The sequence below is a fragment of the Exophiala bonariae genome (assembly GCF_035927105.1).
Source record: "Exophiala bonariae strain CCFEE 5792 chromosome Unknown scaffold_11, whole genome shotgun sequence".
NCBI classification, from domain to species: Eukaryota; Fungi; Ascomycota; class Eurotiomycetes; order Chaetothyriales; family Herpotrichiellaceae; genus Exophiala; species Exophiala bonariae.
The window spans coordinates 160,886-177,285 of NW_027042486.1; the positions used below are offsets into that span (position 1 = coordinate 160,886).

Here is a 16,400-nt window from a genome sequence, read left to right on the forward strand (position 1 = left end):
GCAGGAGGGTTGGGGTGAAAGAAGGGACGAGTTCAATGAGACGCAAACGGTAGTTCAGATGGTGGTAAAGTGCAAACCATGTCCTCGAATGCGTCTTGGAAAACCCAGGGGCAGAATGAGGTGTTTGAAGTTCGTGGTCGTGGTCGATTCGTGTGGGTGCGATAGGAGAGATGACTCGGAGTTGGAAATCGAGGTGCAGGTGGTCGACAGCGGTGACAGAAATCAAAGCGGTAGCAGTGGCAGTGGCAGCAGTGGCGGGTATGTCAGGAGAACACGAGACGCGCAGGAGCAGCAGCAGGAGCAGGAGCAGGAGCAGGAGCAGGCGTGGAATTAGGTCAATGCGATGCAGATGTCGAGGTGTTGGTTGAGGAGTTGTAGGGATGGTGATTGAAGGGAGAGGGGTGGTTGAGCGAGATGGAAGGAAGAGATGGAGTTGGTTGTTAGGGTTGGTGTTGAAGTCGGGGAGTTGGCCAGTGTTTGCGGTGCAGTGGCAGTTGCAATAATGGAAGTGGAAGTGGAAGTGGACGTGGGAGATGCGGTGTTGGAGTTGGTTAGGGACAGTACCTGCGGATAAGGGCGGGCTTTCAGGCACTTTGGGGTACCATATGACCATGGGGCACAGAGTTACAGCGGGTGTGCCTTGTCAATTCTACTCCTACAGAGCCTCGTCCGGCGTTGAATGCCTAAGAGCCGCCTAAGGTATTGTGGTTCTGGTACCTTAGGTACCTAGCCTGAATGCCAAGGACCCTTTGGCGCCGGTTCAGGGATCTTGGGCTTGGGAGCTGCCACGGTGCTTCGTCACTTGGAGGCTCAGTCCGATGATGACTATGACCACTGGGCGGTCTGATAAAGAACTATTGGTGGTTAAATAGATGGAGGAATCCTGACGTTTTCCATTCCAGAGACATCATGACGGTAATACCTAGGTACCTACCTAGGGTGCCTACCTCAACCTCGTACTCCGGCATACCACTTAATTACGGAGGATTTTATTAGCGAGTGGAGGTATGTATCTACTTGTATATCAGATCGAGTTTGAAACGCCGAACTACCAATTAGGAATAATGAACAGCACCACTCGGTACTTCGTGAAGATACCTAATAATCATGGTATTTCATATCAATTATTGAGCTGATCAGGCTCGTCCGAAATCAATCCGCTGGGCCACTGCAGTTCATGGCATTCATCACGCTCAGGCTCTCCCAACCTGAACTGTCATGACGTGTCCAGCGGGCATTATAATCTCCGGCTTGCCGATATTGGATAGGTATGTACCGACTGTAGAGGTATCTAGAGGTATCTCGGTTCGACCCTCGGAAGCGATAAGACTTCTTCTGTATGTACAAATCTCGATACTACTGTACCTACATTCATGGTAAAAGAGTACATATCCTCCCAACCTTGTATATGTAACCTTGTAATCTCTGCAAAGAATGGCGAAAAGCATACAGTGTTCCCTTCTTATCGCGGCATGCTCAGTCACCTCGTTCTGATCAAACACGGGTATAACATCAAGAGAGCCCAGCCCAAGTAATACCAAGGTAGCCAATATAGACAAGACAGATCGATAGCTCCTCACTCCCCCCCTCTAGGCTTACCTTTGGCCCAATCCCTCAAGATATTCTTCCTAATCTTACCCGTACTGGTCTTGGGCAACTCTGGCACAATCTCGACTTCCTTGGGCACCATGAATCTACTGATGCCTTTATGTTCACGTGCCCACTTGATGATATCCTCCCCTTGCACGCTGGCTTCTGATTTGATTGTGATAAAGGCTTTGGGCACCTCTCCCCATTTCTCATCCGCGATGGCCGCAATTCCGCATTCCAGAATGTCGGGATGAGTGGCCAATATTGATTCGAGGGCGACCGATGAGATGTTCTCGCCACCTACATGCCCCATGTTGTTAGCAGATGATCTTCTCCTTGGGTTTTCTTCTCGTCCTAGCACTCACCTGAAATGATGATGTCCTTGGCGCGATCAAGAATCTGCACCGCTCCATCTGGATGCCACACGGCCAAATCCCCAGAATGTTGCACGCCCCCAAGATAGAGCTTCCTCGTCGCTGCCTCGTCTTTGTAATACCCACGCGCGCAAATATTGCCGTTGAACACGATCTCACCAATCTCCTTACCGTCCTTCTTGACATCCTCGATCACGCCTTCGGGGACTTCGGTCTTGATCACTCGCACTGCAAGTGACGTTACGAGTCCATGGCCCTGCCGTGCCATTTTGGCATACTTGTCTTTGATATTTGGATATTCATGCCATTCGGGCAGAATATATCCTTTCGTGATGGGCCCATACGTCTCAGTCAAACCGTACACATGGACCGGGTGCAGATTGAAGTTGGTCATCTGCTCAAACAGATGTGCAGTGGGAGGACTGGCCGCAACCGTGACGCGGACTGGCTGTGGGAGCTTCGCGGCATTCTTGTCGGCGCAAAGCAGTGTGTTGACCGTCGGGGCTGCACAGTAGTGTGTGATGCCTTCTTCTTTCAACAGTCGCCACATTTCGGGATATTCGATCTTGCGTAGACAATAGTGTGTTCCTCTTGCTGCTGTCACCGCCCATGGGAAGGTCCAGCCCATTGCGTGGAACATGGGTAACGTCCAGAGATATTTGCATCGCTCGCCGTTGTGATAACTCAGTCCTGACTCAATCACATTCGCGAGCGCCGCCAGATAGCAGCCTCGATATGTATATTCGACTCCTTTGGGTCGCGCCGTGGTACCAGACGTGTAAGCTAGGGCATTAACTTCCAGCTCATTCGGAGCTTGCACTTCAAGACCAGCCCAACCTTTGGACCCTAGGGATCGATCATGTTCAAACCCCTCAAGCACCGCTTGATCAAACGGGCCACTTCCAGGACCTTCGACTGCATCGGTATCCGTATCGATAATGAGCGGCACATTGGGATGCGTCTGTTTGTAGTCATCCAACAGCGACTCAAACTCGGCATCTACAATGATTGCATCGGCGTCTGCATGATCAAATATATAACTTATATCATCCTTTTTCAGTCGATAGTTGATTGCAATATTGATGGCTCCTGCACCACCGATCCCGTAGATGGCCTCTAGGAATGCGGGGGTGTTGGTGCATAGGATTCCCACTCTCTTATATCCTTTCTTCTTCAGGTAATACGCAAACCCTCGCGCCCGATCCGAGAATTCCTTGTATGTCTTCCGGATGATCTTGTTGTTGGCGGTACGGTGGTAAATGGCAGGTGCATTGGGTTCAATGTCAGCTGCACGCGGTAGGAAGAATGTGGGTGATAAGGTATGGTTGTTGTACCATGAGGGCGTTCCTACTGTGTGGCCGTCAATACTTAGGTTATCAATCGACTTGCCACTTGACGGCGACGAGGATGGGAGGAAATGTGCTGCTATGTTTGACAGCCTCGATTTCGCAGACGACATGGTGGGTGGCTAGCTGGAGTAAGTTAGATATGGGAATGCGATAGAGGACCCCTGTATTCCCAGAGAGAAGGAAAACTGCGTATTGCGGTATCGACAGCTGAAGCAGTCCACCTATGAGTACACGCAGCTACCTCTACTATTATTGTATCAGTGCCATGTCCTCCCTCCGAGGTACACTTGAGTCTGGGGTAAAGAGTGGAGATCCCCAAGGGACAGGAGATCAAGGACGGTCCAGGGCGGATTATATCCCACCTGGGCATCGGTCCAAAGGATGCTATTTCCATCCCATCTCGAAGCCTCGTAACTGGTTAAACCATCCATGGGTGGGTCAGCCTTTCGGATCCGGTTCGGACGCGGTGGCCGAGAAATTCCCAGCCACGACACGATACGTCGCTCAGGTCTCCTGAATCCTAACATCCAGGTTCGGATATTGAGAACGCGCTTTGTTGATACAACAAGCAGATTCCGTGATACTCCGATGCACGCGACATGGCCTAATCATTCATCTAGAGCGTGATTGAGGATGTCGCTATGCCCTGACAACTCAACACAATGTCTACTTCGAGCCCTCCTCGAAGACAATTCCACCCGAGCACTACTCCAAGAGCTCATTGAAACCACCTCACGGTTCAATTGGGATCCTTTAAATTTCGCAATCACTGCTGCCATAGGTGTCTTGGCCCTCATCGTCGCCTGCCTGACCATTTTTCAGGGTCTACTGGCTGCTGGGCCCGGTCGCATCAAAGCAAGCAAAGTCGCCATCGGCCCATTCGCCGAACTATCAAAGTCGCGATTCGATTTTACGGAACTGGGTCTGCGTACCAAGGCATCAGTCCCTTCCATCAATCGCATGAATAAGATCCATCGAATCGATCGAGAATTCCCTGACCATGTCTGTTGCAGCAAGCACAACCCCGCTGTCGGGCCGAGTGAACCAGGAGCATCATGGCTCAGACTTTTAACTGAACTGGGTATATCAGATCCTAGGATCTGGTCTAATGTCGTCCGACAAACCGACAATCTACCCGCTGACATCTCTGCTGCTCCAGCGGCCGGGTCGGTCAGTTTCCTCGCCCATCTAGCAGCAATCTCTGATGATGGCTGTACAATTGAACGTCTGCCAAAGAGTCGTTTCGTCACCGTCGTGGGCGAATCCTCCCAGCTGACTTTCCGGGACCATCCCGTCCTTGGCTCAGTTGCGCTGTATGAAACCTACCGCGAAAGCCCCAAATATCGTGCGAAGAAGAAAAGAAGTAAGACCAAATACCGTTTGAACATTAGCGAGCTTCACAGTATCGGCTCTGCTGAGACGGCAGCTATGCTTGATCTGTCATATGGTTTGGTCAAGTGTTCATATCTTGGCTACGCCGTCAGTGAAGGGTCTGTCCAACTGAGCTTCGGCGTTTTCCTGCAAAAGTTGACGTCTCACTGTAACCATAATCATTTAAATTCGAATCTCGATTCCGTATTATTCGGTGGGAGAGGCTCGTATGGCGCTAGGTACGTCAAAACCTACATCTTCGCGCTCCTGTTATTCACCTCCGTCCCTTCTTTGGTGCGAGCATTCCCGTCGAAGCTCCTCGGGTTGAGGGGAGCTATCAAACACTTAGCCCTTCAGTTCGAAGCCTGGTCCAAATCTCCGGACGACGTCATTTGCGGCCTGCAAAACGCCATCGAACAACATAATGGTTCCTTTCTCCCAGTCTCCACGGCAGCGTATCCATTCTACATTTACGGCGCACGTGCCCGTCACCATTCTAGTTCTTCTTGGCTTGAAGACTCACCTGGTGCCGGATGGTGTACCGCCAGCATGACAAGTGACTTCCGCAAGAGCGAGCATGATCTCTTGTATGCACGGGATATGATTCAACTTTGTTGCGACTGGGTTCAAGAGATCGCTAAGGATGGCACTTCGAATCGTACGGACGGTCAAATGCCGACAAAATATTTGATGGAGACATCCACAACTGCCAAACAAAAACTGCTGACAGGTATTTATCTAATCGATGATTGGATTCGCCTTCATAGCCGCACTGATGCCATCTGCGCTGCTTTTTCAATCATCAGTCGTATCGAATCAGAGCTTGGCATTAAATCTCGAGAAAGTCCACTATTCGACAGGAATGACCTTCCGCAACCACAGCACGATGTTTGCGCTGATCAAACAGCTTTCAAGGGGCTGAAAATGGTTTTGGTGTATCGTGCTATCTTCCTAGGTGCATTGCTCGAATTGAGCGCGGATACGAGCTGCATCGTAGAGAGAGGTTTTCCTGACTCCATCGTCAAAGTCCTGTAAAAGGAAAGGAATATATCATGGGCCACAACCGCCAAGTTTTCACGTGTTCAACTTGCGTCCCACCCACATGCTCTCCCTCCATCCTCCTCCAACTTACGCATATCCCAAATTCCAGAAGGTCTCCAGATTTTTCCGACTGTCCTCATCCACATACTCGGGTGGCTCTCGGTTTGTGAAACTCTCCCCGTGTACCTCAGAAATGTGCCCGTTCAGTGATGGGTTGGAAACCAGACTTTGGACTCCTTTCGTTAGAGTTGACATTGGAGTGATGATCATGGGTTTAAATAAGTCCTTGCTTGGAGCAATATTGGTTTCTACGAATCTTTGTCAGCCATAATTCAAGTGGTTTTTGGGTTCATATTACCTAAAACGGCCGGTGCCAGTGCATGGATCTGAATCGAATGCTTCTCCAGTGGTTTCGCCAGTGATCTCACCAATCCAATGACCCCAGATTTCGAGCTTCCATAGATTGGGGCAACGGGAAATGGGTAGATCCCAGCATTCGATGCCGTGCATATTATCGTCCCTCGCGAAGAATTTTTGACAGCGTTCTTTCGCAGATAATGGATGGCTAGTTTAACACCTGTCCCGCCTATCAGCAAAACTATGGGAATGCTTGAGAATATCATCACTCACAATAAATGGCCCCGAGGAGATTCACCTCAAGTGTTTTCAGACCCGGCTGTGACGGCTCATCCTCATCCACGATCAAGCTTCCTTCTCGGGAAATACCAGCATTGGCCATAACCACATCGATATGACCTTGTGACTGATAGATGTCCTTGAAGGTAGCGGCCAACTCATTCCAATTCGAGACATCGCATCTGCTGAACGAAAAGCTAGCCCCAGGATACTCCGCCCTCAGGCCTTCCACAATGCTGGCGCCATCTGGGTTGACGTCTAGCACTGAGATGTGGGCGCCTTGCTCGGCGAATGATTTTGTGATGCCTAACCCAATCCCTGAGGCGCCGCCTGTCGCAACACTTGCGTCAGTAAAAGACATTGTCAATGAAATCAGAGTGGAAATAATTCCGTCATGGCCAACATACCTGTCACGATGATACTTTTTCTTTCAGCTGCAACGGAACCCATCGTAGCGTATTTTGATGACTATTCTTTAGTTACGGCGTGTCTCAGGTTGACGGAAAATATGCCCTTCCACGCGAGAGATCAAGAGGATGGATATATGTAGAAGTCCCGTCGTTTCGCGAGAGGTGTGAACCTTGGCTCATCTGGACACGAACCATTCCCGAATGTTACCAGCACACAGGGCTTCGTAAAAGTATCCCCGGAAATGCCCCACGCTCGAAACTGCACCACGTTCACGATGTCGACGTGTGGGGCAAGTCCTGCCTTTACCCATCCACGCCCACCAAACCATCTCAGCGAGTCAAGTGTTGTAGATGTCGCTATTGATCCACGCTTGGCTGAATTGCCGAGTCAACCAAACTCAATACAGCGAGCCACCATTGCCCCTCATCGGATCTGGTACGCCAGCACCTAGACCTTGGCCACGAACACAGAGACGAGAACGCCGCAGAGGACGATGCACCTGCGTTAATTGATCCACATGAAACAAGAAAAGATGGGTTAAACTCGTGTGGGTTGCGGAGATACTCCGAGCCTTCCAGTCCTCCACACATTTCGACGTCCATGTCAATATGTTTGATATAAAAGCGATGATTGCTTGAGGTTACGAGGCAGATCACCCAGACCACATAACCGAGATATCAGGAGTTACTTAATGGTTCGTGGGATTTACTAAGCCCACGCATCTAGACCCCGTCTCTCGTCCGGCACACACACCCCGCATCCACAAAATAATGGCGGAGGTCAAAGTAGACCAAGCGGTGCTCGATTCCGTGAAAGGGAAGGTTGTTGTCCTCGCCGGTTCGTCATGATCCGTCCAAAACCACCATTGATAAGTCCGCCGTCATTGGCCATTTGCTAACATTCAGCCTCGTCCTACCAGGTGGAGCACAAGGCATTGGGGCAGCAACAGTGAGCCAACTCTACACATCTGGCGCCCACGTCTTCTTTGGCGACTGGGACGATGTCAAAGGCTCCAGAGTTGTCGAAGAACTCCGTGCGTCGTCGACGAGCAATAACGGCACCGTGACCAACTTGAAGGTCAACATCACGGATTACCAATCGCTGCTTTCACTGTTCGATGCAGCATACAAGAAGCATGGCCAGATCGATATGGCAATTTGCTGCGCGGCGGTGACAGAACGAACGGGGTATTGGGAGCCAAACAAGCTGAATCTTGAATCTGTGCGAGAGGTGAGTCCATCCACCCTCTTCTACAGCTATTGATCATCTGGCGGTTTCCACGTGGGACATGGCATGAACGAATCACTCATTCCACGAATGCATAGACACCCAAAGGCATCACCGAAGTAATCGACATCAATCTGAACGGCAGTATGTACTTCGCTCGGATAGCCGTGGCATATCTGAAGGAGAACCACGACATCACCGGCACAAAAGCAGGCCCGAAATCCATAAACTCACCGAAATGCATCACCCTGGTTTCCTCCGTGGCAGGCTTCACCGAAGCACCAGGCCTCTTCGCATACTCGTCCGCGAAACACGGCGTCCTAGGCCTTATGCGTGCATTACGCGCCTACGTCGCGCCCTTATACGGCCTGAGAGCCAACGCGATATGTATGTCACCCATGTCCCACCTGCTTCTTCGGCTCAGTACGTCGACTGGAAGTCACAACTAACCCCACGTTTCTGACAGGTCCCTGGGCAACCGACACCCAGCTTCTATCCGGTATCCTCGGCATGTGGCAAGACAAGAAAATGCCACTGAACACACCCGCCGACGTCGCAAAGTATATCATTCAGGTGACAGCGGAGCCGCAGACGCATGGCAAGGCGCTGTTCGTCACGGGCGGTAACGCGGTCGACATTGAGCAGGGACTTGCAGAGACGCAGCCTCAGTGGCTTGGCGAGAAGAATAGCAGAGAGTTTAATATCGGACAGGAGATTTTGGGGCTGGTGAGTTTCGAACCTTTCTTTCTTCATTCCGAGGTATTTGGACTGGATATGAATTGTGCCTGGGGGTCGTGTTTGCGGCGACCTAGGGCGTAGTCTGTTGTTATGGACGGCTCTTTTGCTGACCAACGATGATCATGACAGGGCACGGGATGGGGAAACTAAACTTTCAACCAACCAAACGTCACCAAAGGTCGAAATGCGCTGGCTCATTTCGATATCCTCGCCTGAAAGAAGTCAAAGCGGCGGCAGGTGCAAGTGCCGTTCTGGCACGCTCTCAATCTCGGTCCTACGAGCAATCTCCAACGGCGGAGCCTCATGATCAATGCATGTGATGTTTTAGCCGTGTAGTGATCATGATCCGATGGACGTGGAACTTCATTATACAAAGCGATAATCTCGGAACAGGTCTGGCCGGCGGCTGAGTGAGCGGATGCCAATCAGGGAGAAGTCCTGCCCAAGACCAGAATATATCAGTGTGTATCTTGTTTGCGGTCAAAAGAGTCTCAGGCCATTTATTTTCAACGCCATCTATGGTGCTATTCCTGTACCTTCGTGTCCACGTAAATTACGTTCCGCTCACTGCTGTATCGTGATGCATCAAAGATCCACACCATACGCCGTATGCACGTTATGCCAACTAAAGCAAAAATTCACGGGTTTCTCAATCTTCTTACTTGATATGCCCTTTCAAGCCCGGTTCTTTCCCATCCTGACTGCCGTTTCTCTCAACGTCCGTCTCCATATCAAAAGCACTCTTCCCATTTTCATCAATACGGTCATGTCCGACCGCCACCGCAACAGGCGGAGCAGCCACATTCGCGACCGTCTGTTCTCCGCCCGTGGCCTGCGCAAGGTTCTGCTTCCTGATATCCCAGCCTCCGCTCCAGCCAACCCAACCCTGCTCATACGGGCCCCGAACAACACAGAGCACAAGCGCCAAGACCACGAAGCCAACACTGAGACTCCCGCTCGCGACCCAGCCTCCTCTGGAGTAGAGTTCCGCCCCGGCAGACGTGCCCGTCATCTGGCCCATGAAAGTGAACAGCATGAACGCCGTATTGACGCGATTACGGCCCTTGGGCTCGATGGAATGGATCGCCGCGCGGTTGGCGGTCTGTGTGATCTGGAAACTTGCATCGAGTGCGAACGCCATGATGATCGGTCCGACAACCGTGTGCATCCCTGAATAAGTTCCTAGGATGACACCGATACCGAGAACCACGCAGCCTGTGATACATGAGAAGGCGGGTGCGAAGGGTTGGATGATGTATTTGGCGTAGACGGGGCCCATGACGATGCCGGCGATGCCGATCAGCGCGAAGAGGCCGATTGTGATGGGTGCGTATTCGTAGGGCGGATCGGCGAGGAGGAAGGTCAGGGTTGTCCAGAAGGAGGTGAAGCATGAGGAGATACAGTAGCTGATCAGGCCGGCTTGTACGAGTACGGCGTGTTTGGGATACAGTAAGATGATGCCGCCGATCATTTTGAAGTAATTGAGTCCATCAGGGTTTGAGGAGGGGTAGTCGGGCATGAAGAGCCACAGGACGATGAGGATTGAGTATTGCAGGCCCAGGGCGATCCAGTACACGTTGCGCCAGGATGTGAAATTCGTCACGACGCCTGATAGAAGACGTGCAGAGACGAGTCCGAGGAGGTTCCCTGATGTGGTGATGGAGATTGCCAGGGCACGGCGGTTGGGCGGTGCGAGTTCAGTGACGAGAGGAAGCATCACTTGAGGAATGACAGTCGTGATAGCTGTGATGTAACTGATGGCACAGAAGATCTCGAAGTTGTGGGTCAAGCACAGCCCGATCCATAATGTCGCGGTGAAGGCAATCAGTGTTAGTGTCAGCGGCCTCCGCCGTAAGAGATCTCCCAAAGGACAAACGAACAGTAGCCCGGTCGCATAGCCTGCTTGCATCAAAGTTGGGATTCTAGACACTTTGACATAAGGCACGTCGAAATCTTGGGCGAGGATGTTCAAGATTGGGTGATTGTAGTACAGATTTCCCACGGTGAAGGCACCGGCGAAGGCAAAGAGCACATTGTACCAGATGGAGAACCTGGGAGGTTGCGTAGGATCATAGCGACACCATGGTGGTATGTAAGTCACGAAGTCAATGAAATTCTGTGGTAGTGATTTGGTGGTGGAATTGTTATCGGCTTTTGGATCGTGTTCGTGTTCCGCGATCTCGTCATGATCGTGGACTTGCGAGTTCGACCATGCTGATTGCTGCAATGGGTCACTGCCAGCGTTCTTCTCTGTCACCATGCCCAGATTAAAGGTGTTGTGGATTCGAGTGAACAGTGACGGTTTCGATCACAGGCAACCTCTGAGAGAATCACTATAAAAACCATCCGTGAGAAAGGAAAAAAAGAATTAAATGCCCAAGGTCGCGGTGGTGGAGCAATAATGTGGGACGATAGCATTTTGTGAGCCGCTCATCTCCTCAAAACTCCGGGACAATCGGCTCTAATGAGTTAGAGTCCAAGCTGATCAGTCCCCATGGACTTAACCCCGAGGCCCCGACATATTATAAATCTTCGTCAGGGCACCCACCGGGGGCACAACGGTTAAGCACCGATAAAGTGAACCTAGCAAATTCAAGGGCGATGAACGACTTGCTCTTTGAGCAACCATCGAGTTCGATGCCCCAGACTCAATTGTTTTGAGCAACATTCAAGTTGAACAGCGTGATCACCGTGCTTGGCCGCCTATCGCCGTGCTAGAGGCTGCCTTAAACTGTCGACATCCGAATGTCGCTGCTGATAGACCGCTCGGCTTCGACGTTGAGTCATATCTTGTTAGTAGAGAATCTTTCGGACCGAGACAGGTTCCAAGGTTCTTCACAGAAGGGACAGTGGTGTGCTTTTGTGGGAGATCCTCAGTACGGCGCCAGGCGTAACACCTCACCAACCTGGTACCCGAATTCGGATAATCGTACGGGCCGAACAAAGTCTTGGCAACCCACCACGACAACCTCATCGAAGTAATTATCGGTCCCTAGCTGAGTCTCCCAGAGGCACGGAAGGTGGTTCATCATCATCAACAAAGTACGTGAAGAGCAAAGAGGCCCTAGGAGAGGGGTGCTCCAACTTGAAGACGTCACTTCGCGTCGGATGCTGAGTCATGGCGAATACCTGTGTACTGATCATATCGCACATTCAGAGCTTCCCTGAATGCGATCAAGCAGATTCCGCCATGGCATCCTACCAATTTACATGAGTCATTGTGAGTCATTGCCTGTCGATAGACACACGACTTGGAGTTGGTGCATGCCACATATCTAAGGTGTAGGTACGTTCCTTTTACCTGCATACTTCGACCTCAGACACAATGGAGGAAAACGAAAACCTCAAGTCTCTTGTAAAACAGAGCTATGATGAGATCGCTCAGCACTATCTAGACTGGTCGGCGGAGCATGAATCTCCACGCGCTTCACAGATCCAAAACCTGCTTGCCAAAATCACCAATCCGGCAGATGCACCCGTTCTTGAGTTAGGATGTGGTGCAGGAATCCCAGGAACAGACCTTCTTTCACGCAAGTTTCGTAGCGTCGTCGCAAATGATATCTCTGACGCCCAGATCGACCTTGCCAAAAAGAACATCTCTCCCAAGAATGTCCAGTTCATCGCCGGAGACATGATGAAACTCACATTTGAGCCTTCCCACTTCGACGCCGTGGTGGCATTTTATTCCGTTATTCACCTACCAAAAGAGGAACAACTGGAGATATTCAAACAGATCTGCTCTTGGTTAAAACCTGGAGGTTTTCTGCTGTGCAATCTGGGCACAACGGAAAACCCCGGCGGCACTAAGCCATGGCTCGGTGGTGCTCAAATGTACTGGAGCGGATTTGATGCCGATCAATATCAGACGCTACTTACAGAACGAGGCTTCTCTCTTATAAATACCGAGATTATATCTGATAATGAAGATGGTAGGATGGTCCCATTTCTGTGGATTCTGGCGCAGAAGACTTAGCAAGATTGCGAATGACGTCCCACCGCTGGAAACTGTCAACTCGTTGTCGGATTATCTGCTCAGCGGTCGTCGACCCCTTAAAAAGGTAGATAGCCAACAAAACTCATGACCGCCTGCAGCTTCGTGGCTACTTTGCGCGAGGATATACTCAAATTCAAGTGGCTGCGTGTTGAGATACTCAAGCCACCAATGACTAAGCAACACTATTGAGCATTGGAATCTGCATTTGCTCCGATCAGCTCTGCAATTTTTCTTCCTCTCTGCTTGTCATTACAGAAAGAATGAATCTGCATCTTCTCAAACCTGATTAATTCACGATAGGACGGGAGCACTTCGTGTGAAGGTAATCAGGAGGAGATGCCCTATGCGCTAGGATTGGAACCTTGAGTGCCGCAAGTTCGTGGTTGAGTTCACCTGTATCACATTGTTGGCCGATACTTCGATTCTGATTCCTGACAATCCTTATCGTTGGCAACCACCCGATCACAACGGCATTTGACCGGAGAAATGAATCACCTTATGCCATTTGTGTGCCAGTCAGATACCAACAAATGAAACGTGTGTTCTCCAATCTCTAAAGCATACCCAAACTAAAATCCTCAGCGGATTCATCATCCGCAGAAGGGTAGATGTTTGGAAGGACTAGGTATCTGATTAACTTGAAAATCAGCCGACCTTCTAAACTTGGACTAGCTCTCCTACAAAGGTCTCGAAAGTCGCCTCCAACCAACATATTATACGCTCAGCCTCGCTGATCGCCGTGCGTTATACCATTCGGGCCCCACACGAGCGTTTGTGACTGGGTTAAAAGTGTTCAGGGGTTGCAAAGTGTTATCATCGGACATCAACGACCCAGAACCCTCTTGTTGATATAATTCGTCTGGATGGGAGATCTGCAGCATGAACGCTTGTATTGCAGACCAGATAAGCTGCTCATCGCCATGAGATTGCATACTGGCTCCGGTTCATAGCCGACTATGGAGCACATCATCAACGGCTTTGCATGTCTCACTCGATAGGAACGTCCTCCACTCTTTACGATGACGGCCATGACAGCCTGCGTGGCCCTCCGATCCAGACTGTTTATATCATGGGCACCCACAAACATCTCCAGCGGGTCATCTGACTCTGTCTTACAATTTCCTACCCCTTAGCGAAATCGAGTCGCCCAACATGTCGGATACAGTCTCAACAGTATTACCACAAGCCGTCGGGTATGGCGTAGTTGTGGGAATTGGCTTTTTCTTCACTTTCGTAATGATTGGGATATCAATGCTCCAAGTATGTATCGATGGTCAAAACCAATTGCTGATGCCCACTAACGTCGCACTAGAATAAGTATACCAACTTCTCAACGAAGACCAGCGAAGAGTTCAATACTGCCAGTCGAAGTGTCAAACCCGGTCTGATAGCAGCCGGTATAGGTCAGTACATTCCAGCACAACTATACATAGCCACAATCAAACTCGAGGTCTGGACTTTATGTTCGCGGAACTCATTGCTGATGATATCTCCAGTCAGTGCTTGGACCTGGGCAGCCACCTTGTTGCAGAGCAGTACTGTAGCATATACGTATGGGGTTGCAGGACCGTTCTGGGTAAGTTCGATCCGAGACATGATGATACCAGACTCACATGACGAAAGTATGCGGCAGGTGCAACTGTTCAGATCTTGATGTATGCCTCTCATCCATGATCCTGCAAGCCATACTAATGCTCCTAGGTTCTCAATCCTTGCTTGCAAGACTAAAATGAACGCTCCCCGGTGCCATACATTTCTGGAAATCATTCAGGTTCGATATGGAACTTTGGCTCACATAATTTTCATCTTCTTCGCATTGGTGACCAATATCCTTGTCGGTTCCCAGCTCCTACTTGGCGGTTCCGCCGTAGTTACCAGCTTGACTGGAATGAACGTTTATGCCGCCATCTTTTTAATTCCTTTAGGAGTGGTTGCATATGTGCTTATGGGTGGTCTGCGAGCGACCTTTCTTTGTAAGTCTCCGGCTCCTGAATTTCGATTGGATACTGATAGATTCAGGTGACTACTCTCACACACTGATACTTATGGTCATCATCTTGTACTTTATGTTCCAGGTGTACGCTGGTGATGAGCTCATCGGGTCTCCATCGAAGATGTTTGACTTGTTGAAGAAAGCCGCGACTCTACGTCCAGTTGAAGGCAACCTAGATGGATCATATGTCACTCTCAAGTAAGGAGGATCCAGCAAAAAAATTTTCCCCTTCTCTGAGCTTGAACTGATTAATCACCCAGATCGAACAATGCACTCATCTTCGGAATTATCCAGCTTTGCTCTGGTAGTGGGACCGTTTTTCTGGACCAGGCATACTGGCAGCGTGCCATTGCTTCAAGACCAACAACTGCTGTTCGTGCCTATATCCTTGGTGGTCTGGCATGGTTTGCGATTCCCTTTGGATTTGCGACAACGCTTGGTCTAGCCGCAGTGGCTTTGACTGACAATCCAGCATTTCCTACATACCCAAACGCTCCATCATCCAGTCAGATTTCCGCTGGCCTTGCGTCAGCTTTTGCTGCGAGCGCCCTCCTAGGCAAAAGTGGAGCAGTTGCACTTCTAATTACATTATTCATGGCGGTAACGTCTTGCGCCTCGGCTGAACTTATTGCTGTTTCCTCGATCCTTACTTTTGATATCTACAAGACATATATCAAACCCTCAGCTACCCCTGAAAACCTTATCTTCGTGGCTCACGTCAATGTCGCTGTGTTTGGTATGACAATGTCGATCTTTGCCATCATCTGGAACGTCATTGGAATTGACCTGGGATGGCTTTTTCTAGTCATGGGTTTGTTGATAGGGGGAGCAGTCTTTCCCACAGCCTTTGCAATTACCTGGAAGAAACAGTCTAGAGCAGGTGCTATTTCTGGCGCAGTGTGTGGACTGATTGCTGGGTTGACAGCTTGGCTGGCTGAAGCATATGTCTACTACGGTGAATTGACTCTGGAAAGTACGGGCTCTAACTACGCAACCCTTGCTGGCAATCTCGCTGCAATCATGACTGGACTCATTGTATCTGTGGTCGTATCTCTGATAAAGCCTGACGATTTCAACTGGGGTACCACTCGCGCGATCAACGGCGGAGATGTTCATGAGGGACAAAAGCCAGAACCTCAGTCTACCGGATCAAGCACTCCACAGAATGAGAGCGAAAAAGATTCCAAGGCAGATGGAGAAACACCTTCTCCAGCACCAGCAACAGCCGCGATCCAGACATCAGATGAGAAGTATGTCGACACTATCCGAGCAGACGAAGAACGACAAATGTCCATAGACGCTGCGACAGAACAAGACCCCAAGAGCCTACGTTCAGCCTTCATCTTGGCCTGCGTCGCGAGTTTCGTCTTGACATTTATCATGGACTTCCTCATACCCATCCCCATGTTCCTGAGCCACTACATCTTCTCCGAGCATTTCTTCCTCGCTTGGGTGATCATCAGCTTTATCTGGGTGTTTTCATCAACCTTTGTCTCAGTGTTCCTGCCTATCTGGGAGACAAGGAGTTTCTTCAAGCAGCTCTTCAGTCAGGTGGTCGGGGATATCAGGGGGACAAGGAAAGAATAGAGGCGTGCTGTCCAGGTCCAGGCTGTCCGAGTGCTCACGCCCGCCATCCATAAGGACGCAGTTATTCTCCATGACTTAACGTCAACTTG

The 16,400-nt window shown here is 50.3% G+C and overlaps 7 protein-coding genes across 7 annotated transcripts; 4 read left to right on the forward strand and 3 right to left on the reverse strand.

The window, feature by feature from the left end:
* Positions 1-1,576: 1,576 nt before the first annotated feature.
* Positions 1,577-3,423, reverse strand: LTR84_001706 (uncharacterized protein; the record flags this gene model as incomplete). Its single annotated transcript, XM_064845325.1, has 2 exons — positions 1,577-1,890; positions 1,956-3,423. 2 exons carry the CDS (start codon positions 3,421-3,423, stop codon positions 1,577-1,579), a joined length of 1,782 nt encoding a protein of 593 aa, XP_064706870.1.
* Positions 3,424-3,946: 523 nt separating this feature from the next.
* On the forward strand, positions 3,947-5,719 carry LTR84_001707 (uncharacterized protein; the record flags this gene model as incomplete). Its single annotated transcript, XM_064845326.1, has 1 exon — positions 3,947-5,719. The coding sequence occupies one exon, from the start codon at positions 3,947-3,949 to the stop codon at positions 5,717-5,719; it is 1,773 nt and encodes a 590-aa protein (XP_064706871.1).
* A 93-nt stretch (positions 5,720-5,812) lies between these two features.
* LTR84_001708 (uncharacterized protein) lies at positions 5,813-6,811 on the reverse strand (the record flags this gene model as incomplete). Its single annotated transcript, XM_064845327.1, has 4 exons — positions 5,813-6,033; positions 6,084-6,302; positions 6,356-6,691; positions 6,769-6,811. 4 exons carry the CDS (start codon positions 6,809-6,811, stop codon positions 5,813-5,815), a joined length of 819 nt encoding a protein of 272 aa, XP_064706872.1.
* A 731-nt stretch (positions 6,812-7,542) lies between these two features.
* LTR84_001709 (uncharacterized protein) lies at positions 7,543-8,887 on the forward strand (the record flags this gene model as incomplete). Its single annotated transcript, XM_064845328.1, has 5 exons — positions 7,543-7,609; positions 7,692-8,002; positions 8,098-8,386; positions 8,466-8,725; positions 8,867-8,887. The coding sequence occupies 5 exons, from the start codon at positions 7,543-7,545 to the stop codon at positions 8,885-8,887; spliced, it is 948 nt and encodes a 315-aa protein (XP_064706873.1).
* A 508-nt stretch (positions 8,888-9,395) lies between these two features.
* On the reverse strand, positions 9,396-10,997 carry LTR84_001710 (uncharacterized protein; the record flags this gene model as incomplete). The annotated part of the gene is made up of 1 exon (XM_064845329.1): positions 9,396-10,997. One exon carries the CDS (start codon positions 10,995-10,997, stop codon positions 9,396-9,398), a length of 1,602 nt encoding a protein of 533 aa, XP_064706874.1.
* Positions 10,998-12,062: 1,065 nt separating this feature from the next.
* Positions 12,063-12,710, forward strand: LTR84_001711 (uncharacterized protein; the record flags this gene model as incomplete). The annotated part of the gene is made up of 1 exon (XM_064845330.1): positions 12,063-12,710. The coding sequence occupies one exon, from the start codon at positions 12,063-12,065 to the stop codon at positions 12,708-12,710; it is 648 nt and encodes a 215-aa protein (XP_064706875.1).
* A 1,173-nt stretch (positions 12,711-13,883) lies between these two features.
* Positions 13,884-16,311, forward strand: LTR84_001712 (uncharacterized protein; the record flags this gene model as incomplete). Its single annotated transcript, XM_064845331.1, has 7 exons — positions 13,884-13,991; positions 14,044-14,134; positions 14,228-14,307; positions 14,355-14,386; positions 14,433-14,704; positions 14,751-14,922; positions 14,985-16,311. The coding sequence occupies 7 exons, from the start codon at positions 13,884-13,886 to the stop codon at positions 16,309-16,311; spliced, it is 2,082 nt and encodes a 693-aa protein (XP_064706876.1).
* Positions 16,312-16,400: the final 89 nt, after the last annotated feature.